This window comes from Lagopus muta, chromosome 8 (assembly GCF_023343835.1).
Source record: "Lagopus muta isolate bLagMut1 chromosome 8, bLagMut1 primary, whole genome shotgun sequence".
Taxonomy (NCBI): domain Eukaryota; kingdom Metazoa; phylum Chordata; class Aves; order Galliformes; family Phasianidae; genus Lagopus; species Lagopus muta.
Genome location: NC_064440.1, coordinates 36,180,386 through 36,200,773, shown reverse-complemented (window position 1 = coordinate 36,200,773; position 20,388 = coordinate 36,180,386). Strand labels below are relative to the sequence as shown.

The following is a 20,388-nucleotide window of genomic DNA, read 5'->3' as shown; positions in this document are numbered from 1 at the left end:
ACCGAGGCGGCCCCCACCCGAAGGGCTCCCATACGTCTCCGAAGGGCCCCAATCCGTCTCCGCCGGGCCCGCACGGCCACCCCCACTAGGCGCTGAGCCCCGTCGGCAGCCGTCCATGGCACGGGTCCGTCTTCGTCCCTCGGCTACCTGGTAGCCGCGCTGTCGCCGGGGTCTCCCACCCGCTACGTGTGGCAGCACCTCTGCCGGAAACAGCAGCTCGGGCTCGGGTTGAGGTCGGCAATAAAAAAGTCCTCTCGGTGGCTCTGTGGTCTTTGTGTGTGGCGAAGGGTCTCCGCGCCGTGCCGGCCGTGCGCACCGCAGGGCACTGCCGCTGCTCGTCCGGGCGCGAGGAGACGGACGGAGCGTCGGCGTTACGGGGGCTGCCCCGGCACACGGGCAGCCGCTCCGCGAGGGCACGGCCCGCGACGGGCGCCGTCCCCTCGGTTACGCGCACGGAACGGAGCGGCCGCGCGGCCCCCGGGCTCTGCGGAGCCCCCGGCCCACGGGTGGGATCGCCGTGCAGCGCCGCTGCTTGCTGCTCAATGCCTCCGTGCGGGCGGAACTGCGGCACGGCCACGCACCGGCACCGCGCTGCTGAACGCCCGGGGTTTGGTTCCCCCCAACGGCGGCTTTCTCTGCAGCGGCTGTTAAGTCCGGGTTACGGCGCCGGGGGCAGGGAGAGACTCGAGGACGCGACTCTGCGGTCACCGCCCCCATGCGGGGCTCCGCGGAGCTGCAGTAGGGCGGGTCCGTGGATGGACACCGTTCGGATCCCTCTCCGCAGCCGCACCGAACCGCGCGCCTGCACCACCTTCGCCCTGGAGAGGCTGCGCCCCGCCCCTGCGCGTTGGAGACGGCACTCCGCTCCACCCGCGGTGCGGTCCGGGGCGGGGATAGGGGCGGGCTCGGGGCGGGTTATGGGCGGGCTCGCGGCGGTGCCACGGGCCCATTGGCGGCCTCCCGTGAGGCCATCTCGGCTCAGGATAGCGCGGTCTCGGCCCCATCCCGGTCCCGTTCTTGACAGCACCGGTGGCGATGGCAGCGGACGGGTGAGTGCTCATCATCCCCGTGCCCACCATCCCTGTCCCCATGCCCACCATCCCTATCCCTTTGCCCATCATCCCCATCCCCCTGTCCATCACCCCCATCCGCATAATCCCCATCCCCGTGCTCTTAGGGTGGTGCGGCGGCGCGGCGGTCCGTGGCGCACGAAGGCAGCCACGGCGCTACCCTCCTGGCGGCTGCGCTGCGAGGGCGGCCGGCAGCGCTGGTGCTACCTGGATGACGGCGGCGAGGACGAGGCGGCGAGCGAAGGGCGGCGGGCGCAGACAGCGCTGGAGGCGCACAGCCTTGGCCTGGACACGGTGCGGGGTCGCGGGGCGGAGGGCGCGGGGCGCGGCGCGGGGCTCCCGACTGAGCTACGGCACGATCTCCCCCGCAGGACGAGCTGCTGCGGACGCTGCCGGCCGCCGGCACGGCTCGGGAGGCCGCCCGCAACGGCATGCGATTCTACGCCACGCTGCAAGCCGAGGACGGTCACTGGGCCGGCGATTACGGGGGGCCGCTTTTCCTGCTGCCAGGTGGGTCCTGCCGCGCTTCCGGCCGCGCCGCGCTCGGCTCAGTGTGACCGTCTCTCTTGTGCCCGCAGGGCTGCTGATCGTTTGCCACATCGCCCGCATCCCGCTGCCCGACGGCTTCCGCAGGGAGATGGTGCGCTACCTGCGCTCCGTGCAGCTCCCAGACGGCGGCTGGGGTCTGTGAGTAGCGGGGGGTTATCCGGGATGGCGGCACTCAGGTCTCTCTCGCGGCCGTTCTGCTTCAGCCCCGTGCATCGGCCGTGTCTGACGCTGTGCTGCGTGTGGGTGTGTGTGTGTGTGGCAGGCACGTGGAAGACAAATCGACGGTGTTTGGCACAGCTCTCAACTACGTAGCCCTGAGGATCCTGGGGCTTGGCCCGGATGACCCCGACATCGTGAGGGCCCGCGTCAACCTGCACAGCAAAGGTCAGTGCGGCTGTGCCCAGCTGCTCGGGCAGTGGGTGGCAGAGGAGCTGCTTGCCCTGAGTGGTATCGACATCTTCACCCAGCAATGGGGAACGATGCTTTGTTTTCTGCTGCCTGCCTTTTTTTGGAGGCATGTGTCTGTGCAGCATGCTCCTGAACGTGGGGAGAGACAAACGCTGGGATGTGGGGGAAAGAAGGGAGCAGGCACAGCTGCATCACTGAAAGCCCTGATCTGTCTCTGCAGGAGGTGCTGTGGGGATCCCATCTTGGGGGAAGTTTTGGCTGGCTATCCTCAACGTCTACAGCTGGGAGGGGATGAACACGCTGCTCCCGGAGATGTGGTACATGCTGTGGGTGCAGGGATGTCATCAATCCTGCCACTGGTCTCAGCCCACAGTTGTCCAAGCTGTGCTGGGCCCAGAGCAGGCTCTGTTCAGGCTGCCTGGCTGCTGGGAGCAACCAATGGGCATGCAGCACCAAATGCTGCACCAGGGAGATATGCAAGAGCTCAACCCTGTTGGTTTTATCCACAGGTCCTTTGCTCTTGTGACCAAGGAGAACTGAGCCTAACAGCACAGAGCTTACTGTGTATAAGGCTGCCAGCTGTAACCTTCTGTGGTTGCTCAGAGGGCCGTTAGTGGTCATTGGGTGTCAGAGAGGAAAAGCGTATGTAATTTTCTATGGGAAGGTCAGGGGCTTCACAGTACCAAGGACTGCTGGAGCTTTGTCATGGGATGCGTTCAGCTGTCATTCTGCAACTCCACCTTCAAAGTAATGTGGAGAAGAGAGGGGCCCTTGAACTGGCTCTCCCTCCTCTCTGAACCTGGGGTGCTCTCTGCCTGAGCTGGGCCAGGAGCAGTATCTGCTGGTGCTAGCATGAAGGGCTCATCCATGAAGAGTGGGAGCAGAGCCAATCTGTGTGGGTGTTCTCGTATTTTCTGCAGCTGTATCAGCAGCAGAAAGCCTGGCACGGGGGCCCCTTGCATCCTGCTAGCACAGCACCTCTGTGTGTCTCCCTTGGCCCTTCCTGTTGCTCACAGGAGCGCCCTCTCCATTGCAAATAGGCTGCTTCCTACGTGGTTCCCAGCCCATCCATCCAGGCTCTGGTGCCACTGCCGCCAGGTCTACCTCCCCATGAGCTACTGTTATGCCAAGCGTCTGTCAGCAGAAGAGGATGAACTCATCCGGAGCTTGCAGCAGGTGAGGAGCTGGCCCTGCAGGGGCTCCCCAAAGAGAACACTTGGCTCCTTGGCTGCTTGCTGTGCCTGCCGTGTTGCTGGGGCCAGCCTCTGGCACATGAAGCAGCATCTCTCATGCCTGCATGGACAAAGCAGTCTGGGCAGAGGACCTCATGCAGCAAGCTGTCTCTGGGTATTTGTTCCCAGCTTGCCAGGCTGATCACCTGTATTGTCTTTTGCCAGGAGCTGTATGTGCAAGACTACGCCAGCATCGACTGGCCAGCCCAGAGGAACAACGTGGCTTCCTGTGATGTATACACCCCACATAGCTGGCTACTGGGAATCGCCTATGGTGAGCGTGATGCTGGATGAGATGGAAGGGCCCTTGACATGGGACCACCATTTAGTGGGCTGGTGGTGGAACTGAAGCTGTCCTGTACCGTGAGGGCCCTTCAAGGTCTGCTGTTAGCTACTGGCAGTGCCTTGGAGCTGGAAAGGAAGGGCTGTGTGATCCTTGGGCCTTGAGTTTCATTACAGCAGCAGGGCCTTGTGCCCTAGTCTTCAGGCCATCATGAAGCACAGCAGTTCCCATTCTTTCCGTGTTTGGTCATCATGTGAGCAGTTGTGCAGCCAGCCACAGCAACTGGAGGCAGCCACATGGTGTGAATATTTCACCGCGTGTCACTTTATGTTCCAGCTGTCATGAATGTGTACGAAGCCCACCATAGCACCTACCTGCGGCAGCGAGCCATCACGGAGCTGTATGACCACATCAAAGCTGATGACAGATTCACCAAGTGTATCAGCATTGGTCCGGTAGGCCACTTGATACTGATCCTGTCAAATTCCTGCCCTTGGCTCTTTAAGAACTAGCGCGGGGTTCTACAGCCCTTTGCAGCTGTGGTGTGTAACCATAACCTCTGTCTTGTTGTGCTCAGACACAACTCCTGCTGTCCATAATGCTGAAGACTTTAGTGCTAACAGGACACAGGAAAGGCAGAAAGTGTGGGGACAGCTGTAGTCCTAGTAAGGGGTACCTCTCCTTGTGGTTCAGGGACACGATGTGAAGATAATCCCTGAAGTAACCTTGTGGCACTTGCTGAGCTGTCTCAGCTATACTTAGAGCGATGCCACAGATGGAGTTGTCAGAGTGAAGCCCAGGACCTCTAGATGGATGTGTGCTGGGTGATAGCGGTGCATGTGTCTGGGGCTGGAAGGTGCTACACCTGGAGCAATGACAGTGATGCTCTCGGCAGATTTCCAAGACCATCAACATGTTGGTTCGCTGGTTTGTGGATGGGGAGAATTCACCAGCTTTTCAGGAGCATGTTTCCAGGATCCCCGACTATCTCTGGTAACGATGTGTGTGACCCACCTCTCATGGCACGGGGTTCTGATCCCTGTGATGTTGGCACGCTGTAGCTCCCAGCCCCCTTCCTGCTGCTCTTGCTATGCCTGCGCTGCAGCACTGTGTTTTCTCTTCCCACAGGCTGGGCCTCGATGGCATGAAGATGCAGGTGAGATGCTGTTGGATGCCAGAGAGGCCAAGAGAGATCCTGGCTTGCTGAAGCTGCCTCTGGGATGGGATAGCTCATTTTCAGTGTCTGTCGGCCTTGTCTGCCTGGCAGTGCCGGGAGTGCATTGTGTGTGTTTCACTTGTTTGCCTTTCTGGCCATTGGCTGGGGGGGCAGCTGTAGGTCTCTATCCCCTTTATTCCTGTGGGTCCTGGGAGAAGGGAAGGAGAAAGATGGTCCACTGCCTGCCCTACTGCTCAGAGGCTCTGATAGTGCATGCAGACTGAGCTAATCTTGTGGCTGTTGCGTCCCTTTGCTCATAAATGTTGATCTCTCCTGTTCTTTCTGTGCACACAGCAGGCTAAGGCAGCTTTCTCATTTCCTGTCCCTCTGCTTTTTGTGAGCTTCTGCATTCCACCCCTCAGTGCCAGCACAGCAGCTGTGGTGCTAAGTGACATAAAACCAAGATGCAGGATGGAGGGAACAGAGGGGCTAATGCAGGAGGGGTACTGGAGTCCTGGAGTCCCCACAGGTGTCAGTGGCAACTTGACCTTCACCATTCACTGTCTTTCAGGGTACAAACGGATCCCAGCTCTGGGACACTGCCTTTGCCATCCAGGCCTTCCTGGAGGTAAGATACCCCTCAAGTTTGCACAGTGCCTTGACAAAAGACAGCATCGTGGTGCATCTTCAAATACGAGGGGCTTTTACTGCACATCCCCTTATGCTTCTGCTGTGCTGATTATGGTATCGTGTGATACAGCTGCATCAGGGGAACATTCTCCACAGAAAGCCCCTCAGCTGTGGTAAGCAGGCTGTCCAGTACTATAGTACAGCCCTTCTCTGCCAGCTGCTTTTGAAGCAGGTCACAATGCCAGCGGAATGGGCTGGATTAGATTTATTTGTTGCTGCAGTCTTGTAGTAAAACCCTGTTTCTTGCTCCTTGCTCTGCTTGGCCCCAGAGCATTCCTGTTTGTCAGGAATAGCATGCAGGACTGATCTCCAGCATAAGGGCAGAAAGAGTTGTGGTGGGCATGTGTTGTGGAGGGTAATGTGGTAGCTCGAATAAGCCCCTCACGTGGCCATGCAAATATCTCTCTCAGTGAAGCAAGCAACAGCACATAGTTCTCATTAGAGAGGTTTGTTATGAACGTAGTAAGCAAAGGATGAATGCAAACCTGCAGGAAGGGCTACACAAGGAGCAGGTGTTAATGGCACTGAGGTCAGCAACGTCCTAGTATATCCTCTTCTTCCCAAGGGACATATTTTGTGGCCAGAACTCCTTGCTCACTGTGCATCTCTGTTTCTAGGCAGAAGCCCAGAAGATACCTGAGTTTATGTCCTGCCTTCAGAACGCCCATGAGTTTCTTAGGTTCACCCAGGTAAGCTGAGTTGGTTGTCTCTGCAATGCTGGCTATGCAGTCTTGGCTTCTTGTGAGAGCCTTGCTGGATACCTGTGTTGTATGAAGAGCTTCCCTGTAGGGCTAGACTAGCAATGTCCCCGGGACATTCCTGTGCCCTTTTGCTGGGAATCATCTTTGCAGCTTAGCCAGGACCTTGGCCAGCCCCAGGCCCTGTCTGATGTCCTGTGGGATGTTTAAATTGTCTGCCTTGGGCTGAGAGAGTCTGGAAAACTGAGAGCTTAGACGTCTTTTCCCCATTCTCCTTGCTGGTGCCATGCATTTGAAGCACCTTTCTGGGAACCCAGCCTCCTTCCCCAGTGACTGCACAGCTCAGATCTTGCTGTCTAGCAGCCTGGTGTAGGTGCAATTGTACATCTTAGTCATGGTGCTGTCAGTGAGGCCCTTGAAAGCAGATGGCTCCCTGTCAGGAAAGCTCTCGAGAAGGGGCTTTATCAGCACATGCTGGTGCGAGGCCAAAATGTGATTTTTCTTCAGCATTCCCCGCTTCAGAGCTGATCTCTTTCCCTGTCTGCCTCCCTCAGTGAAGGACAGATGGTGAGCAGTTGCAAAGAGCTCTGCATGTGTGATTGTTTAAAGCCATGACCTTTCAGCTGGGCAGCTTCAATCTGTCCTTGTTTCTTGTCTTCTGTAGATCCCAGAGAACCCACCTGACTACCAGAAATATTACCGCCATATGAACAAGGTGCGATGGCTGGAGCTGGACTCCAATGGGTGCATACACAGAGCTGAGATTTGGGCAGAGGGGCGTGGGGGCATGAGAGACACTACCTTCCCCTGTGCAAGAACAGAGCAAGTCCAGAGGATGGTGCTGAGTCATTCTTTACCTCCCTAGGGTGGCTTTCCCTTCAGCACACGGGACTGTGGCTGGATTGTGGCAGACTGCACAGCAGAGGGACTGAAGTCGATTATGCTGCTACAGGAGAAGTGTCCCTTCATAGCTAACCCTGTCCCAGCTGAACGCCTCTTTGATGCTGTGAATGTGGTAAGTGTTGCAAAGATTAGGATCGAGGGAAATGCAGGCAGGTAAAAAGAGCTAAAATAAGAGAAGTGAAAGGCTGATGAGTGCCTAGATGTGGTATTGCTAAGTCTGTACAAAGCCATTTGAGGTGATGATCTGGATTGGAGATCTAACTGTCAGTGTGGTTAGGGACATTTACCAACCTATGTGGATCTGACTTTGTCCTTACAACTTGCTTGGGGCCAGACTGGAGTGGTACTGCCTGTGAGCCAGCCCCATCCTTTCTCTCTGCTTGTCTGGGCAGTTACTGAGCATGAGGAACTCAGATGGAGGCTTTGCCACATATGAAACCAAGAGAGGAGGCCACTTGCTGGAGCTGCTGAACCCCTCGGAAGTGTTTGGTAAGAGGAGCTGTGTAGGCTTGTTTGCCCTGCCCACTGTGAAGGGGCAGGTCTTGCCCAAGGACCCTCTGTGGCCTGCATGTGCTGTGGGTCTTGGGGAGAGACCGGCAGTGTGCGGCTCAGTTTGCTGCCCAGGAGAGGGTCTCTTTCACTAGTATCCTTCTCCTGCTGACAGGTGACATCATGATTGACTACACCTATGTGGAATGCACATCAGCTGTCATGCAGGCACTGAGACACTTCCAAAATGTGTATCCTGAGCACAGAGCCCCAGAGATCAGGTAAGGTTGAGAGTTGAGTGGGGATGAAAATAGTGGTCCATGCTGGCTGCTGTGTCTTTTGCTGGCACAGTACCTGCTAAGCCCTGTCTTGCCTGGGCCTCTGCAGTGGCGTGGAGCAGCCCCTGGAAAGGCCACTGGCATGTTTGATGTGGGATGTTGGTTACATACGAACCAGAGCTCTCCCTCAGGATCCTAGAGCCTAATCCCACTGGGCATCTGTTTGGGATCAAGCTGTGGAAAATCAATAGAGAATGAGCATGCCGGATGACTTAGCGATTGCCTTGATCTTGCAGCCAGCTGTAGGCCAGGTCCCCTGGTTGTATGTTGGCACGTGGCAGAAAAGTACCCATGGAGAGCATGATTTGAGTCTAAAATTTTGAAGGGGGTCATCTGTCTGCTTTCTCTTCCCTCTAATCATGGGACCCTTAAAATCTTCAGAGGTAATAATGAGTACCACTAATGAAGCAGACACTGAGTTTGAGCTGTTTTTTCTTCTGACCAGAGAGACTCTGCAGAAGGGCCTGGACTTCTGTCGCAAGACGCAGCGAGCTGATGGGTCATGGGAAGGGTAAGCAGTGCTCACAGCTGCCCATTTCTCCCCTGACTGCCCCATCATGAGAGGGACCACAAGCATCTTTCATGGCTGGTAGTGTGTGTGAAAATAGCACGTAGGTAGCTGATCTCCTTTAGGGGTTGGGGTGGATCCAATTCCTCCAGTCTAAGCAATCTGGGAGCAGGTGCTGGTGGTGCTGGGCAAAGTTAGGCCATAGGGCACACAAGCTGTTGCTCTGCCTGTGTCTATTTTGGCTGCGCATACAGCAGTGTCAGAGCCTGCCTCTGCCCTGGTCCTTGCACTGATTTTCCCTCTGGCCTAGGAGCTGGGGAGTTTGCTTCACATATGGAACCTGGTTTGGTCTGGAGGCATTTGCCAGTATGCAGCATGTGTACCGTGATGGGTAAGTAAGGGCCAGGTGGTTCCTCCAGCTCCAGCTCTGGGCAGGGATGGGACCCTGAGGTGGGTCTGGGTGGAGCCCTGGGCTCTTCTGCCTCAGCTACTGCTCCTTCCAAATCTGATACCTGTGATATGACCAGAGCACTCAATGCCTGAGTTCCAGCTCTTGCAGCAACCCCTGCCATGAGCAGAGTAGAACACAGCTTCTGTTTGCAGCTGGAAAACTGCAAACTAGCTAGCTGTCATTGGTACTTAGCCCTGTCTGATTCTCTGCCTGTCCCTGCAGGGTGGCATGCAAAGAAGTGGCCCGAGCCTGCCAGTTCCTGCTCTCCAAGCAGATGACAGATGGCGGATGGGGAGAGGACTTTGAGTCGTGTGAGCAGCGCACCTATGTGCAGAGTTCCTCCTCGCAGATCCACAATACATGTTGGGCCCTGCTGGGGCTCATGGCTGTCAGGTAGGAGCAGCCTTCACCACTTCTGACTTCGCATTTCTTTTAGTGTCTGGTGAGATGGGAGAGAGCAGCTGGGTTGTGTGGAAAAGCTGGCAAAGGTTCTGGGTCCTGCTAGTGTGAGCCTTGCACCCAATTGTGTTTTTTAGTTACTCCACACCTGCAATGACACCAGAGTTGTGGTCCAGCCAGTGAAGCTGCTGATTATAGGAGAGGGGGGAAGCAAAGGTTTGGATCACAATTGCAGACCGCCAGCCTAGAGTAATTCTGCTGTATTAGAAATGCATTTTACCCTGGAGTTGTAAGGGGCCTTCCCAAAGTACTCAGCATGCTTTAGTTAAGCCTGAGGCAGACTGGAGGTGATTGAGCTCCTGAAGTAGATATGCAGACAGCCTAGATGACAAAAGTGATTATATCTCCCTTGTGCTTTGCAGGTACCCTGACACTGGTGTGCTGGAAAGGGGCATCAAACTGTTGATTGATAAGCAGCTACCCAATGGTGACTGGCCTCAGGTACGTGGATCACCTCTGATCTCTCCAGTTTGTTCCCCAGTGATGCATATGTCCTGGGCATCATGTAGCCCTTGTAATGATACGATCAAAAGCCATGTGTGTTTTTTGGTGGAGGACTTCAGGAAAGTAATGAGTTCAGCGCTGTGTCCTGGACACGCTGTGATTTCCTGTCACCCACATCGCCCTGCTGTCTGTCTCTTTCTCAGGAGAACATTGCTGGGGTGTTCAACAAATCATGTGCCATCAGTTACACTGCCTACCGCAATGTCTTCCCCATCTGGACACTCGGACGTTTCTCTCGGCTGCATCCCAACAGCCCTCTTGCTGAGCACCTGCAATCCGGACCCTTGGCTGGGATGGGGAAGACTCCAAAGACAGCACTGTCTGACTGAACCCACACCATGGCTTTGACTTGCCTTAGGTGTCATGCTGCATGGGGGCACAGGGGGACTTCCTGCACAGGATCTCAGTGCTGATCTCAACTGCCTTTGCCAGGGAGGAGAGTGCTGCTGTGGTGCCACAGAAGCTCTCAGCTTTCTGTTGACTCTCTTCTAAGAATCCACTTTTAAAGGCTCTTGCCAACTGTATCTACCTTCAAGGGATATGCACTGAAGTGCCTTTTTGAATCAGTCTGATGATCTTCAGAGAGAAAGCTGCCGAGCTGTGTTGTATCATACGTCTAGACAGACTGTCTCTCATTCTCAGTAGAACAAGGATGATTTAATCTTCTTCTTGTCCTGCACCCCAAGGCTGGCTGGCTGTAGCAGGAGTGTAGGATGTGGTGGGGCTTCCCCTGTGCCCAGCACTGTGATGGAGTGCACTGCACAGTCCACAGTTCATCCTGAACTAGCCTGCACTGGGAGTGCCAACAAAAACCTTTGAAGTGCTCTCTGCTCAGGAGGCTGTGCTGAGAGGGGGGGCATCTGTTGTCCTGAATATGGGAAGGAGTGCTTCACTCAGTTTTCTTTCCATTCCGTCCCCCACCTGGAGGCATCTGGCTTCCCAGAGCTGAATAGGTCAAATCATCAGCATCGTTCCCACTTGGAAAAAGGGGAAACTGAAGCAGAAAGCACTGAGGTGATTGGTGTTAGGGCATAGTCTCCTAGGCTTCCCTGAGCAAGGGTGTGGGTATCAGAGGTGGAAGTCATGTCAATGGATGAGTTAATAAATGGCTAATGGTGTTACAAGTGGATCCTGGCTGTATGTTGGTTTCCTCATTGCCTTCCCCCAGCATACATCACAGGCACAGCTGGCACAGAAAATCCCTGTGCTGCATACAGATGCAGGAGATTTCCCTGGAAGCTCTGGGACCCTGGGTTTCTTGTAGGTTTGCTCTCAGCGTCCTGAGATGAGGACCAGGCCAACAAAAGTAGTGCTTGGAGCTGGGCTCCTCCTAGAAATGGAGGCTGCATAGAGGCAGCATCCCATCATAGGTTTAGAGGAAAAGCTGCCCTTAGAAGCAAAATAACATAAGGATTTTCACTACTTTGCACCAGCAGGCAGATTTATAGCTGCTTCTTGGAAAGAAGGGATTTGTCACATGTAACAGTTATTTCTGAAGACAAACACTTTAACGCCTGACTTCTCCCCTTCCTCCTTCTTACTCCAAGATTTGATTGCTGAACACATCACCACATAGTAGGGAATATCCCTTCAGTCAGTTTTAAGTAACTGTCCTGGCTGTGTCCCCTCCAAAACAGTTGCTCACCCTCAGCCTCCCTGCTAGGATAGCAATGAAAAAACAGAGAAGACCTTGATATTGTGGTAGCAGTGGTCAGCAATAGCTAAAACCTCAGTGCACACAATATTTTTGTCACCAACCCACCAGATAGTTCGATAGTGGCTTTTATGTAGAACTAGCTGCTTACCAGCCAAAAGCAGTACAGGATTTGAATACTGTCTCCCAAAAGATTCTCATAAAGATGCCGATGCTGGACGATGTGGCAGTCACTGAGGAGATGTGCCAGCTGCATCGGAAAGGAACCTGGTGCCTATGTCCCTTTGGGTCACTGTGTTCAGAAAGATGGAGAATAGGGATAGGGAATCCTTCCTGTTATGCACTGTCTGCCCTGAGTTGGGGACATTACCAGAAAACCTCCTGACATGGTTTGGCCCTCTGATCATTATTCTTTACTGATAGTTCAGGCTGGCAGTGATGAAATTGCTGAGAGAAGCTTTAGGGCAAACAATAACTTCAGAGGACTGAGGCGGTCAGTAGATAGAGCAGGCATACAGATGGTGTTTTCCTTTGTCCCTTCAGTGACAGGGAGTGATATCTGGCCAGAAAAATCCATCTGAGAAATACATGGCTGAGAGACTGGAGCAATGGCAAGAATTTTTCTTGACCATGGGGCAGTTCTCTTCACACCTGGCCTGATGGCTGCAGATGGGGTCCCTGTGTTGGGGCCTCCAAGCACCCGGACATCTGCTGGAGAAGCTGCAGGCGGTCCAGGAGGCTCCTGGAATGCATCAAGGATAACTTCCTGAGCCAGGTAATAGACAGCCCCAACAGGGGGATACAATGCTGGACCTGTTGCACACCAACGTGAGCGAACTGAATGGTGGCATCAGGATTGGAGGCTGCCTGGGCTGTAGTGACCATGAGATGGAGGAGTTCACACTTCTGAGGGATGTGGGACAAAGAGTAAAAACAGAAAGCTTAGTTTTAGGAAAACCAAAATCCAGCTCTTCAGAGAATTGGTCAACAAAACCTCCTGAGAATCTGACCTTAAGGACAAGGGAGCGGAGCAGAGCTGGCAGGTCTTTAAGGAAGCTTTCCTTAGGGCACAAGAGCTCTCCATACCCAAGTATAGAAAGCCAGGAAAGGAAAGCAAGATACCAGCACAGCTGAACTGGGACCTGCTGGTCAAACGGGGGAACAAGAAGAAAATGCATGTGTGGTGAAAGCAGGGACGAGGAATCTGGGAGGAGTATAGGGATGCTGCTAGGCTGTGTTGGGATGGGTTCAGGAAAGCCCAGGCTCAACTGGAACTGGACTTTGCAAGGGGCACAAAGAAGCATGAGAGAGCCTTCTTTTGCTTCCACATGGACTTTGCTTATTTCATTGTTGTTTGTTTTTATGTTTCATTAAACTCCTCCTTATCTCAACCTGTGATTTATTTATTTATTTATTTATTTATTTAGGAAAGAGTAGTGATGTGCGTTTCCAGGCTGTCTTTTATCCTTGCTCTCCAGCCTCAGATAGGAAAGAGTGGCTGTCGGGAGAAGATCAGTAGCCTGTGGTTGCTCCTGCAGCAAACCAGAGCCTATCTGAGGGGCATCGTGTTGAGATCCCGGCCCTCTGCACTGCTGCCCAGCACCAAATGAGAGACAGTGTCTGGCTGCAGAAAGCCCACAGGAGAGCAAATTTTCTGGAGTGGGATTCCTTGTGATGAGTACTTGAGCACCACGAGCACAGTCTCTGTACCTCAGGAAACTCATTTCGGGTCAGGCTCCAGTCCTGCATCTACACAGGGAGGAGTGGGTCTGGGACTGGGCTGAGGGGCAGACTCAAGGATGTGGCCAAAAGTAGGGGAGCTCCAGTCTCCAGAGACAGAGAGGTGCACGAGTGGTTTTAATAAGAACAGAGAGGTTTTAATAAGAACAAATAAGAGCACAAGAGGAAATGCCCCACTACTGGTGCCCATGGCAAAAGGGACCTCACAGCTCTCCAAGCAGCACCAACTTCTCTTCCCTTGCAGCCGCACTAAAGTTCATGGCAGAGATGGGGTCTCCTTGCCTGGGGCTCAGGGATCCTTTTGTGTCCCACTCCAGTGTCACAGTGCTCATATCCCCATGGGGATGTGCCAGAGACACCTCTTCAACATCATCATAGTCTGTGCTCCTCAGGAACAAGGACAAGGTATCTCCATCTACTCTAGAGCCTCCAGTACTTCTCTGGGAGTGCAGACTCACCCCTACAAGCAGTAAGACAAGCACTGTGGTTTGTTCCATAGGATACCCCTTTGCGGTTATCCATCACAATCCTTCCTTTTTCTCACTGGCCATGAGCCCTTTGTCCAAGACCCATTTCCTCCAAGAAAATCTCCCTGGGTAAGGTTCCCCATCAGGAGAGACTAGGCTCTTGGTACTGCAGCAATTCACCGAAGACACAGAATGGTACATGGTAACTAGCAGTGCTGCATTTCATTTCCCTCTTACCTCTGACTGCATTCCTGGGCTCTTCTCCCTCCTCTCGTGTCCTGGGCACCTCACAGTGCCCCTGCCCAGAGACAGGATTATTCTCAGGTTCAGAAACGTCCTTGGCATCATCATAGCCATCTTCTTGATCACCTCTGGGCAGGATAGCAATATCTAGAAGGAGAAGGGATCTGGTGACAGTGAGAAGTAACATTTCATGAAGTGCAAGATGGGGAATGTGCAGGTGGGGGGGCTGAAAGACTGTTGTTGGCAGGGACAATTGGAGCCAGCCCTGGGCCAAGGACAAGGGAAAGGTCCATGCAGATGTGCCCTCAAAGAGCCTGTGCTCACCTGAGTGATCGAACACTGTCTGCTTGTTCCATGCAGGGTTGTATCTGATCTCTTCATACACAGCCTCAGGGAAGGGCTCCTCAGCTCTCCTGGAGCCTGAGGACAAAGGAAGGTCTGTCCTGGGGATGGGCAGAGAGGGATGGGACTCTGCTTTTCTCCCCCATGCCCTGCTCCTGGGATCAGCCCAGGGCTGGCTGTTTGGCCACCACTGTCACATCCCCTTTGAGAGCAACGACCTGGTGTGAGACAGCATCAGCCTCATGTGGACTTGTCAAAGACAACCTTCATGCTTCTTTGGCCCCTGTGTTAGATCCCACTGCTGATCCTTAGAGCTGCCCTCTCTCTGTCCCTCAGGTCCATAGCGTGGCTGTGCCCAACACAACACAGAGTGGCAGAGTGCACTCTGCCAACAGAGTAATGGACTGCACCCCTCACTCCTCCTGGCACTTCCTCTGCCCCAAAGCCCCCTCCACTGCTGCCACAGTGGAAAATCTTTGGCTGTCTCCTCTCTACACCCATCCCTACCAGTGTTGCTTTGTCATTTCTTCCCTTGCCCCAACATTAACTCCCTCTGCTTCTGGGCACTCTCCCCGCCTTGCTGCTGGGGCCCAATGTCCAGGCTGTCTGTGGAGTGGTGTGAAACAGGAAGCAGCAGATGGTCCTATCCCCCCACTTTACCCATGCTTCTTCCAGCATCACCGCCAGCCCTATCAGGAGGCATCTCCCCCAGAATTACTGGGACAGGACCTACCTCTGCACTGAGCCTTGGCACTTTGCACCTGCCCAGCCAGGAGAGCCAGGAGCAGGCAGAGAAGAGCCCCGAGGATAATGCAAATGATAACAGGCATGGAGACTCTCCCTCCGCCAATTGGATAGTCTGCAGGGGAAGGAACACAGCAGTGGATTCACCAGGGTTCGGAGAGAAAAGGGGCAGGACATCCCAGCCCTTATCCCAGTCATGCAAGGCAGTGGGGGTTGGGGACCAGGGGCTGGGTGATGCAGCAACTCCCATCCTCCTGGTACATTACAGCCCCTCCCCATCCCTAACATCCTTGTGCCTCTTCCTGGGCATTTCACACCCTGATAAAGAGATTCCTCCCCTTGGCTGTGGGTCACAGTTTGGCCCAATGAAGACCCAGCCCCAAGGGTGGACATCTTACCTGCTTGTGGGGGGAACGCTGTCATCCTGGGTGAAGCTGCAGAGGAGAAGAACAGGGCTGAGGCGGCGTGTGTACAGTAATAGGGAATCCCCTGGCACACATCTTCAACATGTGCCACCCGAATTGCCCTCCTGCAGGGCTGGGCAGGGTGTCTGGGACAGTGTCCAGGGCCCTGCTCTGCTCCACTCAGGACTGTGGGCAGGACCTGAGGAAGAAGGCCCAGCTCCATCACTCACCTAAGCAATGCACTCCAACATCTTCCTTATGCCGGCAGACACCGCTGTCTCCAGGCCGGGCCCAGCAGTCCTGCAGCGACAGCTCCGTCCCTTTGCACTCCACTTGCTCCAGCCAGATGAGTCCTGTACCCTCCCCAAATGGAGCCTCAGCCAGGGCAGACACTGCAGGGCCACAGCCCAGCTGCCGGCACACCACCTCAGCGTCCTGCATGTCCCACGAGTCATCGCACACTGTGCCCCAGGAGCCGTGGTGCCAGACCTCCACTCTGCCTGAGCATCTGTCCTTGCCTCCCACAGCACGGATCTTCTCCCTGTCTGCAGATGCAGAAACTTCCCACGTGGCACCAGCACAGTCGGGACAGTCTTGCCAGGCTAGAAGCCATGTGAAGAAGTTGTTCTTACCTGTGCAACTGGTGGAGTTGGGGCATGCTGCCACCAGAGGCCTTCCTGGCTGTCTCCCTGCAGAAAGAAGTGTTGTAGTGAAGGGGCTGGGAGTCGTGCAGAAGAGAGCAGAGCTGGCCTTGTCTTGCACCTCACTGTGGTCATGGCAGCAGCCAAACCCCAGTCACTGAAAGGACACACTTGGCACTGCAAAGGGACCCAGAATACTCATCCTCACAGAGTGCCTGGATCACAGAGCAGCAGGAGGGGAGGCTCCTCATATCCTGTCTGGTCTCTTCTGAGACCTCCCCTGGAGTTGCCTCTGCTTCCCCTGGGCACTGCTGGTGAGCACGTGTAGCTCTGACAGCTGAAGCGGCCAATTTGCCACCAGCAGCAGCAGAGTTTAATGTGGGCAGAAAAAGCCTCTCCAGGCTCTTTCTCTGTGCCAGACTGTGCCAAGCAGGTAGCAGGAGCTGAGGTGCCACTGGTGCCCTTGTGGCTCATAGTTACCACTGCAGGTGATGTTGGTCTCGTCTCGCAGATCATCACATGACTGTGGGTCCCAGGGCGCAGAAGGACACTGCCAGAAGGTGCTATTGCTCTTCCCACACTCGATACGATCCAGCCATGCAGTGCCAGAAAGCTTATCGTAGCGCGAGTTCATTTCCAGGGTCCCACTGTCCCCACAGCCCAGCTGCTTACACACCAATGGCACTGTGTGAGGAGTCATCGAGTTGGAACAAACACTGCCCCACGTCCCGTTATAGAAAACCTGCAGGCGCCCGGAGCAGCCATCGTTGTTCTCCAGCCTCAAGGCCATGAACTCTGTGAGGAAGAAAAACCCAGGACAAACAGGCTGGTCCAGCTCTGGGAAGCAGAGGTTCCTCTGCACTCTCGGGCTTCCTCCACTCCCGGAAGCATGGCCAGCAAGTCCCCTTCGCACCTGAGGATGGAGAGGTTGCAGATGTGCATCCCCACCCTCCCCACTCACTGTCAGAGTGGCCACTCTCCCCAGATACCCCCCAGAGCAAACAATAAATCTGCATGCAGACAGGCTCGGGCAGAGGCCCCCTGGTGGCATCATCCATGCTCGGCTCACCCCTCTGCCCATCCCTTTGCCCCATGGCCAGAAGCACCGCTCCCAGCACCGACCTGAGCAGATGACTCCCGCGTCCTCCTTGTGCCCGCAGTCATGCTGTCCCCATCCCTGGACACGACAGTCCCAGAGAGCAGCTTCAGTCCCGGAGCAGTTTACGTCATCTATCCAGATCTGCCCGGAGCCCTCCCCAAACCGAGCGGAGCCAGCCGCCTCCACAGCCCACCCGCAGCTCAGCTGGCGGCAGACAACATCAGCGTCAGCCGTGTCCCAAGCATCATCGCAGACCGTGCCCCATTGGCCCTGGTAGTAGATCTCCACTCTTCCTGCACAGCGCCCGGCCCCATCTGCCAGTCGGACCCGTCGGCTCCCTGCAGTGAGGAGAAGCCCCAACCATCAGAGGCCGCCTGCCTGTCTGCTGATGTGCCTGAGAGATGCGCAGCGCTGCTCACCCCGGCACACGGCCCCCACGTCCTCCATGACGCCCGTGGCCTCTGGCAGGGAGGTGTTGCAGAGGCTCAGGCCGGCCTCGTGCCCTGCACACCGCACACCGCGCAGCCCCACGGCGTCCGTCCCTCGCTGGGCTCTCAGAGGGATGTAGGCTGCCTCCGCCTCCCCGCAGCGCAGCTGCCGGCACACCACTCTGGCTTCCTCCAGGTCCCACTGGTCATCCAGGACTCTGCCCCATGTGCTGTGCTGGAAGATCTCCACGCGCCCATCACACCGGCTCCCTCCGCCCACCAGCCGCAGGGACATGGGGCGAACGAGGCCTGCGGAGAGCAGAGGTTTTCCAGAAATGCATCAGGGAGCCTGGCACCCCGCAGGGTTTCTGCAGGGAGAGCTTCAGCCTAGTGCTGCTGTGAGGTTTCCGGCTTTGGATGGCCGTATTGCACAAAAGGAGTTACCACAGCTTTTTTCCAGCACGCACCTGAGCAAATGACAGCGGCATCGTTTTCATGAGAGCACGGCGCGGCCCCCAGGACGGTCACTGGGCACTGAGCCAGATGGGCTTCACTCCCATCACAGTGGAACGAGTCACTCCAGACAGGGCCGGTTCCTCCCCCAAAATGCCCTCCTTTAGGAACGACCTCTGCGAACCCACAGCCAAGGTGATGACAGAGAACATGGGCGTCCGAGAGGTCCCAGCGGGAGGCACAGAGGGTGCCCCAGGTCCCCATCACCTGCACCTCCACCCTGCCTGCACACGCCGTGCTGCTGTTCGCCAGCCTGAACCCTGTGTATTCTTGGAAAGAAGAGGAGGGTTTGTGCTCTAGCTTTCTCAGGATCTGGAGAAGCCAAAGGGACATTGTGCCCTTTTCCTTCTGCACTACTTCAGTGTGACAAGACCACCACATTCATTCACACCCAGCACCGCCCCATCCTTGCTCCCATGTTCCCAGCACAACCCCATGTTCAACCCCACCCTGAGTCCTCACTTGTGCAGGTGATATGAGTGCCATTTGGGTGGGAGCAGGACTGGTTGATGGAGGATTCCTTGAGGCAGGAGGTGAGGACAGATGCATTCATCACATACTGCAGATCTCTGTCACAGATGGGACTGACTTCTTCATCCAAAGGAGTTGCTCTGGGTAACAGCAGGGCTTTGCCACACAGCAAATCCCTGCAGACAACATCAGCAGCTTTGGGACCAAAGTGTGAGTCACAGACAGGTTTCCACTGTTTTCCATCATGGATCTCCACATGACCTGAGCAGTCATTGTCTCCTCCAACAAGCCGAATAGGTCCTGGAGCAAGCAAAGACACTTGGGATCTCACCGGCACTCCCATTCTTATGTCCCACCTCATCTCCAAATCAGCTACATGCAGAGCCCCGCAGCCATCCCAGCACCTCTTGATGGGTGCTGAGGGCACAAACACATCAGGGAGTCCCTACTGCTCCTTAGAAACCATCCCAGCACTGTGGACTTCTTTCTCTCCAAAGCCCACAACCACAGGCACTGCTCAGGAAAACTCCCATCCTGGAGCCCCTGTTCTGCCTGATCCCAGCCCCCAGCACTGCAGTGACAACAGCATGTGGGTAATGGGCTCAGAAGCTGCAGATATTTCAGTCTGCTCTGCTCTGCCAGGCTCTGGCAAGGCAAAGGAACCCCTTGGAGATGCCAGAAAAGTTCCCCGTTCCCAGATGCCTTGGGCTGTTGTGGCACTGCTATTGGATGGGATGCCACAAGTTTCCAAACCATGGTCAGCGTCTGCACCAGCCCCTGCTCCACTGCCTGCCTGGGGAGGGGTCCTCATCCAGGGCCAGAATGCACTGCTGGTTGCATGTGTCCCCATCCAATGGCCAGGAATGGTAGGAGAGTGGTCAGAGAGCTTACCTCCAAGCAGCTCCTTTGCCTTGGCCAAGAGATTTGTGCTTGCTGGAGCACAATCCAAAAATTCCCAGCCACCTCATACGTTTCTCAGGGACATATGTGGCCACTTTAATAGCTCTCATTGTCCTGGGTGATCAGAAGGAGACATATGGGAACCAACAGGCACTGTGACGTGGATGCAGGGGATTCATCTCCTTGCCCCAGGCACCAACCAATGGTCGGTTGAGCCACCTTGGGGCCAGGCAGGATGCTCACAATGAGGACTCCCAGTGGGCCTTCCCAGGGACCAGCAATTGGCAGCACCAGCTCATCACCACAAGTGGTATGCCAGGTGTTCTCTGGCATCTGCTCATTGACTCACCTGAACTGGCCACAGAAGCCACGAGGATAGGCTCGTCCCTTACCTGAGCATGTAACTCCGGCGTCCTCACTGTGAAAACAGTTATGTTCTTTCCATCCTGAATGTGTGCAATCAGACAGTGCAGACTCAGAGCCATTGCAGGCAACGTCATCCATCCAAATGGGGCCAGATCCTGGCCCAAAGTGTCCGTAGTGAGGAGCTTCTATGGCAGACCCGCAGTCCAACTGCTTGCAAACCACTGCAGCATCGTTTATGTCCCATGAATCGTCACACACGGTCCCCCACTCATTGTTGTATTTCACCTCCACTCTCCCAGCACAGTGCACGCCGCCATTTACCAGCCTCACCTCCACAACTCCTTCAAACAGTAACAGAAGATTCATCAGGAGAGTGTTGAGCCCCACACCATGGGTTTGGGTTCCACCCTGCTCAGCCACACTCACAGGCCCTGAGGTTGGAGACCATTCTCCTGTTATCTGACCCTGAGAAGACACTTCCCAGAGAGATCCCAGTGACCCCATTGGTGCCTGCTTGCCCTGGACTTTGGGACAAGCGAATGAGAACTTACCACTGCATGGCTGCACAAAGAGGAGCAGCCACAGCACCCAAGGAGGCAGGAGTCCCTCTGTCCCCATCCCAAGTCTCTTGTCCTCTG

General features: G+C 55.4%; 2 protein-coding genes across 2 annotated transcripts; one reads left to right on the top strand and one right to left on the bottom strand.

Annotated features, from left to right (window-relative positions):
* The first annotated feature begins 921 nt into the window (after nucleotides 1-921).
* On the top strand, nucleotides 922-10,884 carry LSS (lanosterol synthase). The gene is made up of 22 exons (XM_048952521.1): nucleotides 922-1,049; nucleotides 1,178-1,364; nucleotides 1,442-1,580; nucleotides 1,649-1,757; nucleotides 1,882-2,003; nucleotides 2,248-2,344; nucleotides 3,068-3,203; nucleotides 3,425-3,533; nucleotides 3,879-3,997; nucleotides 4,438-4,535; nucleotides 4,671-4,698; nucleotides 5,270-5,326; nucleotides 6,006-6,077; nucleotides 6,751-6,801; nucleotides 6,952-7,101; nucleotides 7,382-7,478; nucleotides 7,654-7,759; nucleotides 8,262-8,327; nucleotides 8,635-8,715; nucleotides 8,998-9,168; nucleotides 9,597-9,675; nucleotides 9,882-10,884. Exons 1-22 carry the CDS (start codon nucleotides 1,036-1,038, stop codon nucleotides 10,065-10,067), a joined length of 2,274 nt encoding a protein of 757 aa, XP_048808478.1. The 5' UTR covers nucleotides 922-1,035; the 3' UTR covers nucleotides 10,068-10,884.
* A 2,431-nt stretch (nucleotides 10,885-13,315) lies between these two features.
* On the bottom strand, nucleotides 13,316-20,388 carry LOC125696752 (scavenger receptor cysteine-rich type 1 protein M130-like). Its single transcript, XM_048952825.1, has 14 exons — nucleotides 20,302-20,388; nucleotides 19,777-20,091; nucleotides 18,476-18,784; nucleotides 17,968-18,282; nucleotides 17,492-17,809; nucleotides 17,096-17,410; nucleotides 16,454-16,768; nucleotides 15,965-16,021; nucleotides 15,563-15,877; nucleotides 15,327-15,362; nucleotides 14,918-15,043; nucleotides 14,167-14,262; nucleotides 13,837-13,989; nucleotides 13,316-13,592 (listed from the first exon to the last, which is right to left on the bottom strand). Exons 1-14 carry the CDS (start codon nucleotides 20,366-20,368, stop codon nucleotides 13,336-13,338), a joined length of 2,994 nt encoding a protein of 997 aa, XP_048808782.1. The 5' UTR covers nucleotides 20,369-20,388; the 3' UTR covers nucleotides 13,316-13,335.